This window comes from Dipodomys ordii, unplaced genomic scaffold (assembly GCF_000151885.1).
Source record: "Dipodomys ordii isolate 6190 unplaced genomic scaffold, Dord_2.0 Scaffold84, whole genome shotgun sequence".
Classification (NCBI taxonomy): Eukaryota; Metazoa; Chordata; class Mammalia; order Rodentia; family Heteromyidae; genus Dipodomys; species Dipodomys ordii.
In genome coordinates, this window is record NW_012267300.1 from 6,160,368 (window position 1) to 6,170,427 (window position 10,060).

A 10,060-nucleotide genomic window follows, 5' to 3' on the forward strand; every position below is an offset into this window, starting at 1 on the left:
CCCCCCCCAAAAAAAAAGAAATGGAGAGGGTGAATATGGTCACAGTATTTTATAAGCATATATACAAAACAAAACAATGAAAACTGTTGTAATTGTTTTAAGAAGCAGGGGACACTGGGAACAATGGCTCAAGCCTGTCATCCTAATCTATGGAGAAATCACAATGGCTGGGTTTATGTTCTTCCTGAACATAGTGATCCCAGAGACAAAAGGAGGTACAAATAGTATGACAGTCAGGCTGGCCTGGCCATCAACCAAGTCCCGATCTTAAAAATAACCAGTTTGAAAAGGGGCTGTGGTAGTATGCTTGGTTGGCAAGTGCAAGATCCTAAGTTCAAACCCCAGTACTACAAACAAACAAAGATAGGGATGAGAGATGAGGGAAAGAGTGATGGACAGGGTGAGTTTGATCAGGGATGAATGAATGGATGTCATAAAAAAACCTTTCTCCCCCTTGACCAAGTAATATATACTAAAATAACAACACTAACAAGAAACCTATGGCTAAGAAGAACATAAGCGTTAGCATCCCATTTTGAGGTAGGGCAATGCTAACTGCTACAGAGCTTGAACATAAGCTAGGGTGCTGCTGGGTGAAAAAAAAATATTAAATGCAACAGCAGGTCTTTCTGCTGAGACCAGATCCTACCAAGAATGTTCTGGACTTTGAGAACCATCAAGCATAGGGTTTGATGGCCAGTGCCAAAAAATATGTGAGGAGGTGCTGGATAAGCTGGTTTGAGTAAGCAATCTGTTTCTTGTAAAATACTCATGCCAGCAATCTGTCAGTCAAATTACTGAGTATCTAAACTATATTTCATTTTTCCTATTTATGTTGGTAATAGCCATTATAACTTAAAAAATCCAGAACATACTTTGTTTTAGCTATGATATGCTTTTATTATTCTTTAATTTGGAACCTCAGTGTGTGGCTGCACCAACAATGATATCTTGGAAGTGGTCAGGCCATTTGTCTTGTGTAATATTGTAAAGATCAAATCAGATAACCATATTCAAAAAACAAAACCTGCTGTAAAACCACTGAGTCACCACGTTTATGAACTTGAGCTATGGGGTTTTCTCTGCTAGCTATATAAATTTAGGCACCACCCTATACCTTAATAACATTTCCAAAATGAAGAATGTAGCAGTACACAAATTAATATATAAAGTGTAAAGTCTTCAGAGCAATTCTTATTTAAGTAGAAGTAGAATTGCTGTAAAATACGAGCTTAAAGATCTGTGTCACCAGGGCTGGGAAGATGGTTTAGTGGTTGGTAGGTAGAGTGCTTGCCTAGCATGCATGAAGCCCTGGGTTTTATTCCTCAGTACCACATAAACAGAAAAAGCCAGAAGTGGTGCTGTGGTTCAAGTGGTAGAGTGCTAGCCTTGAGCAAAAGAAGCTCAAGGACAGCACCCAAGCCCTGAGTTCAAGCCCCAGGACTGGCCAAAAAAAAAAAAAAAATCTGTGTCACCTAGAAAAAAATTTTTTTGCAAGTATAATAATGATTTTTTTCAGCGCTTACTAAATATCTACAATTGTGTCAGGTGCTATAATAAAAATCAAACAGCAGGGGACTGGGAGCTGACACCTGTAATCCTAACTATTCATTCGGGAGGCTGAGATCCGGGGATGGTGGTTTGAAGCCAGCCTTGGCAGGAAAGATCTTGTCTCCAATTAACCAGCAAAATCCAGAAGTGGGGTCAAGTAGTAAAGGGCTAGGTTTGAGGGGGGGAAAAAGCGCCAAACAAATAACAACAAAAAAATCTAACCCAGGCACAGTGCTCAGGCCCAGAGTTCAAGCCTTAGTACTGGGGCAGACACAAATGGTTACAAATTCCGAGTAGTCAAAGAAGAGGAACCGCGAAACATTTCATCCAGACAGAACTACTTGAACAGACGGGTAACACGGGGTGACAAGGTAATGGGAAAGAAGGACAAACCGGTGAAGCACGACATTATAGGCTAGTAAAGGTGAGTTATAAACACGGATCTCCAGGCAAGAAGTAAAGGAAGCCATTTTAGTTTCCTGAAAATGCGTTTTTTAAAAAGTGAATAAAAACTGGGTGTGCATGGCTGTGCAAAAACAATCCCTCAAAGTGTACGCCTTCTTTGTCTCTCACCTGCAGCAGGCATGACCCAGGGATAGTCCACCAGGAAACCCGCATTCCGGGTCACGCACCAAAATCCCTGACGTTGAATCCCATCTAGAATGCTCCTGTTAACAAGTAGTTTACTAAGTTTAGCAAAGTGTAGGAAGGAGAGCCTCACAAATCTGTGATGCTGGTGACTGGACCTAAGAACAGAGAAGTAAATGGAAGCGGTCGAAGGTGGGGGTGGGGGGGGTGCGGGGACAGGGACCGCAGGGCGATCGGGCACAAGCCGCAGGGGTCGGGGGTCGGGCGGCCCTCGGAGGCCCCCCGGGGCCTGAGCCTCTGGCGCAGCGCGTGTGCTCGCGGGCGGGGCGCCCTACGGCCAATCAGAGCTGGCATCCGGGGCGGGGCGGGGCTTGCCGTTCTGGCTCCGCGAGTCCTCCTTTTTGCACACACACGAATACAAAGAGCCATACGACCTTCGGGTATCCTTTTTCCATTTTTTTCCCCTCCTTAATCTTGTGTGTGTGTTTAAAAAATTTTTTTTCAAGTAGAGATCTGTAGCAGTGCTGGGGTGAGGAAACTGTTGCTAGGGGGAATTTGCTCTTTTCCCCCATTTCTTTTTCTGTCTCTCTTCCTCTTTCTTTTTCCTGGCCGAGGTTTTGAATATACCAAGAAGTTAAGACGCAGGATGGCCGTGTGCAACTGTTTTCAGTCAAATTTATAGACATTTTCCCCCCTTTTTACTATCACTATGGTTGAGGGACTTAAATTTTTAGATTCTTGGGGAATAGAGATTGCTTTTTAATTGGACTAAAGGGATAATGTAAATTTCTACCACGGGCAAAATGGAAGGAAGCAGAGAGACTAAAGGCTCCTTCATAAAGCCATTTGGCGTGTATTTTACACACCCTCCTCAGAATCAAAACCAAGTGGCTTGGTTGTGGCAATTATCCAAGGCCAATAGATTGAAAATATTGGGGTGTTCTAGTTGGAACACTAATTTCCCCAGGGAGAGGGAAAAGCCTGGCTGATGGTGTGTCTTGAACCCACAATTTCATGAGGACATTTCTCAATGTATGTGTGTTTCTTAAACAATCTTGTAGAGATTTATTGGGGTTTATTCTTTATGTATGTGTACAGTATGTGTATATGTGCCGTATCAGATTTTATTTTCAAGTATTTATCTTTGATTGTATGTGTGCAAAGTAGACCCTAGGATGTGAATGTTTCTGTTGTGTTCCCAAATGTGATCAAAATAGAATTTCACGTAAAAAAGTAAAACTTAAAACTCTATGCCTAACATACTTAGTTAGGCACTTTCATTCTATGTGCATTTGCTATATTTTGCTGCTCTTCTTAAAATGATTGGATTAGCAAATAATTAATTGCCAGAGTAGTATATAATCCATGTGGCAAATGCGAGTAGGCAGTTTATTGAAATGTGTGGTTCAAAAACGCCTTTAGTGATTGTTTTTCCTAAGTGGTTTTGCTTTTTATTGTCTCACGTTCTTAAATGTACAGCTGTGTATATTTTGGCCTTTATGTGTGGTTTGGGTGGTGTGTTCAGAAGGGAAGTTCTCTTGGCTTTTTGACAAAATGGTTGTTTATTGGTTGAGAGTTGTTTGAAAACCTCCACAGCTGGCAGAGCATAGCATGAGAGGAAAAAAAATCGAGTGAAGTTCAAATTGAAAAACTTTCATGGTGGTGGTGATGAAGAAAGGGGGAGCTGTAGGAGTTAAAGGCAGATAATAGGGAAAGAGATGGATTTTGGTTATGTTGTATTTTTTAGGTGAAAAGGTTTCTCCTCGTGTTTTAGGAGTCTTTGAGAAAAAAAATCTAAATGGGGACAATAAGCTCAGAGCAGAGCAGCCCCTCTCATTATAGTAGCTGTATTGTCATTTCCTTTTGTTACTATTTCACTGTCTTAGGCGTCAGACAGAAAATACCCATAATCCAAAAGTGTACGCACAGATTAAAATGAGAGAAAGCATAGGAAGTATATGGGAAGATTAGGGAGAAACTGGAATGTCACTGTGTGGCAGATTTAAAGAAGGTTTCACTGCAGGGTTCAGATTTCACTACAAGAAACCTTTGGGTGACTGAATTCAAACATTCTCATTCAGCTAGTAACCTACTCTCCTTCAAGAAGGGTTTAAAGACACCTAAATAATATAAGGATTATATAGTGTATATTATAATATTAAGTATTATATAAGCAATATAAGTATTGTTACCAGGTCTTGAACTCATTATAAGGAAAACAGCCTGTGAGGGTTCTCGCGGTCTTACCTACACTGGATGTCTTTTTATTCCCTAACAAAACAAGTCAGATCAGTGCTTAATCAATACTGGCTTGAATGTGGCTCACTGCAAAAATTGAGACCTCTTTGAAACCACTAGCTCAGTGATTTTGTGACCACCGTAGTGATGGCAATTCTGAGCAGAATGCACTTTTCCGCGTCACTGCAGGTAGTCACGTACTCCGAGCTGCCTAGCAAATGGAGAACAGGCTGTCCTAGAGCGGTACACAGCCAGCCAGGGCCACCCATTTTCTACAGCTTGTACCCAGGCGCAAATCCCGTGTTCTCACTTTGAGTTTTTTCCTGTGTAAATAAAAGGGGAGTCTCCCCGAATACACTGGATACTAGGTTGACTTGAGCTCGGGGTCAAAGCAGAGCTCAGTAGATCTGGCCTGAGCGCCCGAGGGATGAAAACTCGTTTAAGGAACTGGTACTTAGCAAGTGTTAATATGAAAGATCTGTAACCAAGGCCGGCAGTAACTAAAACTCTGCCACCACCAAACACGAAACCAGTCTGTGGCCACTGTACTTACAGTCGTGTACACATCTTTGTCAGCAGCAAAGAACAATAAGCGAGTAAACAGAAAAACAGTTAAAAATGGCGTCGGACGGCCTTGAAAAAGCCTAGCAGTCGTGTCCCTCCCTGAGCAGGCCCTCCCATTACTGGCTCTTTGAGTGACTGGGAGTTGCCGCCAATAGCGTCCCAAGGCCTGTGCCCCCCGCTGCCCAACCGCCAATCACCGCGAGCCAGAAGGCCACCGGGGCGGTGCCTCTCCCCGTGCGCTCGCTAGCCCGGTACACGGCTGGCGCAGCGAGCTGCTCGGCGGCTGCCGGTCGCGCGGGCGGTCTTAGAGCCCGCTGCTGTGCTAGTGCGGGCACACGCCGCGGGAAGACCGACCGACAGCTTGGCTCCCAAGGCGAATGCTGCTCCGAGCCCAGGGTCTCCAAGCTTTCGCGGCCACCTAGCCTAACCACGAGATTCCCAGCGGCACCTCGGGCCCTGGGCAATTCCCGCCGCCCCGCTGAGACCCCTTCCGTGAACCCCCGGGCAGTTCTCCCCGGCCAATGTGGCTTGGGGACCGGGCCGCGTCTCTGCCGGGAGCCTAGTGGCCTAATGGTTGGGAATGGGCGTGCCGTCCCTGCTGCTCACCTCGTCATCTTTGGCTAATATTTAATCAGCTAATATTTACATTTATCGTGGACTCGCTGAACCCGTGGTGGAGTCTCTAGTTCTCGAGTTTTCAGTTTCTCAGCAATGCAGTAAAAGCCCCTTTTCACATCAGATAGATTGGTATGAAAAGCTGAACTCGGAAAGTTTAATCCCCTAGGGTTGCACTTAAGCAAATGTAAATAAGTAGCCGGGACTGTTGTTATTCTAAGTGTAAAAGTCTTTCTACCAAGCCAAACACGGAGCTGGAGGTTCGTGAATTCCAAGCCAGCCTGGGCTTCATAGTAGAGGCGCAGTCTCAGAAATAAGAAGCAAAAATATCTTGTGATTATAGCTGAGCGCTGGTAGCTCACGCCTGTAATCTAAGCTACTCAGGATCTGAGGATCACTGTTCAAAGCCAGCCCGGGCAGGAAAGTTTCTGAGACTCTTGTCTCCAGTTAACCACCAGAAAACTGGAAATGGTGCTGTGGCGGTATAGCGCTAGCCTTGAGCTGAAGAGCTGAGGGATAACGCCCAGGCCCAGAGTTCAAGCCCCATGACTGACCCCCCCCCAAAAAAAAAAAACAAAAAAAAAACTTGTGGTTTGTATTTATTTTTAATTAATTTTTTTCGGTCGTGGGGCCTGAACTCTGGGCCTGGGCGCTGTTCCTCAGCATTTCAGCTCAAGGCTAGCGCTCTACCGCATGAGCCACAGCACCACTTCCGGCTTTCTGGTGGTTTACTGGTGATAAGAGCCCATGCCCGAGCTTGCTTTGAACCAGGAACTTCAGATCTCAGCTTCCTGAGCAGCCACCTGCAGCCTTCTGGCTTTTTTTTTTTTTTTTTTACAACTGATAATGAGGTGTTACATTCTTTTGCAACTCATTAGACTCATCACTGCTTTTAAATGTAGAAAAATTGTATTTTATGGATATCTGCTTATCTGGTCTTGTATGAGAAGGAGCTCGTTTCTGATAGAAAAAGGTTTTGCAGCTGGGTATTGTGGCTCATGCCTGTAATCCTAACTACATAGAAGGCTGAGATCTGTGGATCCTGGTTTGAAGTCATCCGGGGGATTTGTCTCCAATCAACCAGCAAAAAGCCAGAAGTGGAACTGTGACTCAAAGTGGTAACATGCTAGCCTTGAGTGGAAAAGCTAAGTGTCAGTACCCAATCCCTGAATTTAAGCCCCAGGATCTGTGTGTGTGCACACACAGACGCACACACACACAGACTTTGAGAGGATCTTCTAACAAGCCATTTTGCAACTTGAAGTGGAAGAGCAGGACTGACAGCAGAGCAGGAACTTTCAGTGTCCATTTTCCTTTTTTGTTTCTTAAAATGGAGATTATGATACCAATTGCCATACTTTCTACAGTCACATTTAAGAAAAGTCCATTTGTAGGCTGACCCTGAACGAGTCAAAGACCCATTATAAGAATATATATCATCTGAGGGATACCATATCATACCCATCTATTAAATAGTGAAAAACTTTTATTTTTTTCATAGTTTGGAGGTGAACTCAGTCATGCAGAAAATTCAAACTCAGAATGGGGAAAAAGCAAGCTAGACAGCTGCCAAGAGTATGATATATTTAGTCCTAACAAAAGTACATGTGACTAGGGAGGAAAAGGATAGTTAAGATTATGGACCGTCTCACCCTGAACTGTCTGACTAGAGGAGATGAGTTTTCTATCTTTTTTATCCAAATATGAAAAAAATATCAAGATTATTAAGAAGTACATTTTCTAGGCTCATTTCACATGGATTAAAATTAAACCAATACTGAATTCTATGCAAACCTCTGTTTGGTATCTGTTGTCATTTTGTTGGCAACTCGTGCAATTATAGATCTTCACACCCATTTCTAAAGCTTCTAGAGTTTGAAAAGGAATGCACATTATTTCATGGCAGTCAAATTTAGCTTTTTGTATGCTTTTTCCCTTGAACAAAACTATGAACTCTTGATTTTATTTTTTCTGATTGTTTTATTTTGTTTGCAAGTACTGGGGTTTGGGCTCAGGGTTTCATGCCTTCATGCTTGCCTGGCTTTTTTTTTTTTTTTTAATCAGTCGTGGGGCCAGAACTCTAGGCCTCAGCACTGTCCCTCAGCTCTTCAGCTCAAGGCTAGCGCTCTACCACTTGAGCTACATCACCACTTCCGGTTTTCTAGTGGTTTATTGGAGATAGGAGTCTCACGGTCTTTTTCTGCCCGGGTTGGCTTTGAACCGCGATCCTCAGATCTCAGCCTCCTGAGTAGCTAGGATTACAGGCGTGAGCCACCAGCCCCCGGCTTTGGTGCCTTCTTTAACAGAGACTGGTCATGTGGGCAGAGTATCAGCACAGACATTCCTGTTGAACTTTAGCTCTTAAGGGCCTAAAGAAATAGAAATCAGGGGAGTCCTGAAGTGATTTCCATGGGTTACAGACCTGTGGATTCAAGACAGCTGGAGATCCCCATCTACAGCCGCCTCACCCCAATTCCCTGACCCAGTCTTTCAATTCCTTTCCCTAGTCCTGCCCCCAGAGTACTCATGATGTACTAAAGAGAGGTGTGAGGCACATTGAGGGCTTCAGTGATCCGTGTAGTCCTGATTGAGGAGTCTTACTCTGAATGAATCTATGACAATTATATAGAGAGACGGCAGAATGATTGTTTATGTCCCCCAAACATGGTATCGGTTAAAAAATACATTCAGGCGCTGGGAAGGTGGCTCAGTAGTAGAGTGCTTGCCTCACATGCATGAGGCCCTGGGTTCAATTCCTCAACACCACATAAGCAGAAAAAGCCAGAAGTGGCGCTGTGGCTCAGGTGGTACAGCGCTAGCCTTGAGCTGAAGGGCTCAGGGACAGAGCCCAGGCCCAGAATTCAAGCCCCACGACCAGCAAAAAAAAAAAAAAAAAAATTCAACTGAAAATAGCAAAAACTGGATTCTAATGTCTGCCTCTGACCTTGAAAAAGCCACCTAACTTCTCTGTATCACTCTGGATTGGGGGCTGGGGCAGGTGGGTATTATGTTTCCCAGTGCCATTGTGTAGATGAGATAACCCAGGTGAAATGTTTTGAACTCCTTAGAGGATGATGTCAAAGCAATAAAATGCAATCGTGGTATTACAGTAAAGATAGGAAGAAGAGAGAAGAGGAGAGGGGAGACAGACCTTCATTTTCTTCTTTAATCTAATCTTAGCTGAAGCTGGTGCGCCTTTTGAGTGCCCTCAGATCCTTGGGTTGCAGTGGTGAGGGGTTCCACGGCTTGGGTGCAGAAAGATTCCTTCTGCCCTCAGGAACTGCATCAGAGAGGCCCCTGGGTGCTTTGCTCTGTCAGGTGGAGGAGAGGCCATCCATGGACTGTGTTCTCCTTCACTGGCTCTTCTCCTCCACAGAATCCCTGGCCTAGAGCCCCAGCTTATCTGCTCACTTTGTCTGAGAAAGCCATGGGAACCCAGAGCCAGTGACTCAACCTGGTGAAGTCTCCCTGACCCGAACACCTGTCGTCGGAGCAGTCCTCTAGTGATACTTGGTGGCCATCAGCCATGTCTTTCAGTGCCACCATTCTCTTCTCCCCTCCTGGTGGCAGTGAGGCCAGGTGTTGCTGCTGTGCTTGTAAAAGCGAGACTGGCGGGAGCAGCACAGGCTCCCAGGGCGGGAATCCTCACGCCAGCACCCCCATCACGGTCACAGGACATGGCCTGGCGGTTCAGAGCAATGAGCAGCTCCTGCACATCATCTACCAGCGCGTGGATAAGGCCGTGGGTCTGGCTGAGGCTGCTCTGGGTCTTGCCCGAGCCAACAATGAGTTGTTGAAACGGCTCCAGGAGGAAGTAGGTGAGCTACGGCAAGGAAAAGTGGGCACCACTGATGAGGATGGAGAGAGCCGGGCCCACAGCCCCCAACCCGAGGAGCCTGGGCCTGTCAAGGAGAGCCCAGGGGAAGTCTGCAAGACTCTGTCTGCGGTGGAGGAGGAGTGTGACAGTGTGGGCAGCGGTGTGCAGGTGGTGATTGAGGAGCTGCGGCAGCTCGGGGCAGCCTCAACTGTGGGGCCTGGGCCCTTGGGCTTCCCAGCCTCTCACAAAGATGTGAGACTCCCAGGATGCACCCTGACCACGGGTGAAGGAGCCCCACTACTTAATCCTGTGAGTATGGCTGCCCCACAGTAGCCCTTAATACTTCTCTGGTCTTTCTTTCTCTTTGTCAGTCTCTAATATCGTTTCCAGCTTTAAAGCCTCCGTTTTGCTGAGTGCTGGTGATACACAGCCTGTTAGGTTCTCAGCCTGTCACTACTCAGGCGGCTGAGATCTGAGGATCACAGTTTGCAGCCAAGCTAAGGCAACAAAGGCAGTGAGTTTCATCTCCAATTAACCAGCAAGAAGCTAGAAGTGGAACTGTGGTTCAGGTGGTTAAGTGCTAGGCCTTGAGGGCTGGGAAGGTGGCTCAGTGGTAGAGCGCTTGCCTTGCATGCCTGAGGCCCTGGGTTCGATTCCTCAGCACCACATAAGCAAAAAGAAAAAAAA

At 45.6% G+C, this 10,060-nt stretch overlaps 1 protein-coding gene across 1 annotated transcript in view; it reads left to right on the plus strand.

Annotated features, from left to right (window-relative positions):
- The first annotated feature begins 2,512 nt into the window (after positions 1-2,512).
- The window catches only part of LOC105992540 (chromosome unknown open reading frame, human C14orf93), a 22,301-nt gene continuing 14,753 nt past the window's right edge, over positions 2,513-10,060 (plus strand). Inside the window, exons 1-2 of the mRNA XM_013025452.1 lie at positions 2,513-2,579; positions 8,933-9,682. Coding sequence (XP_012880906.1) covers positions 9,083-9,682 — 600 coding nt within the window. The 5' untranslated portion in view covers positions 2,513-2,579; positions 8,933-9,082. The remainder of the gene's footprint in view (positions 2,580-8,932; positions 9,683-10,060) is intronic.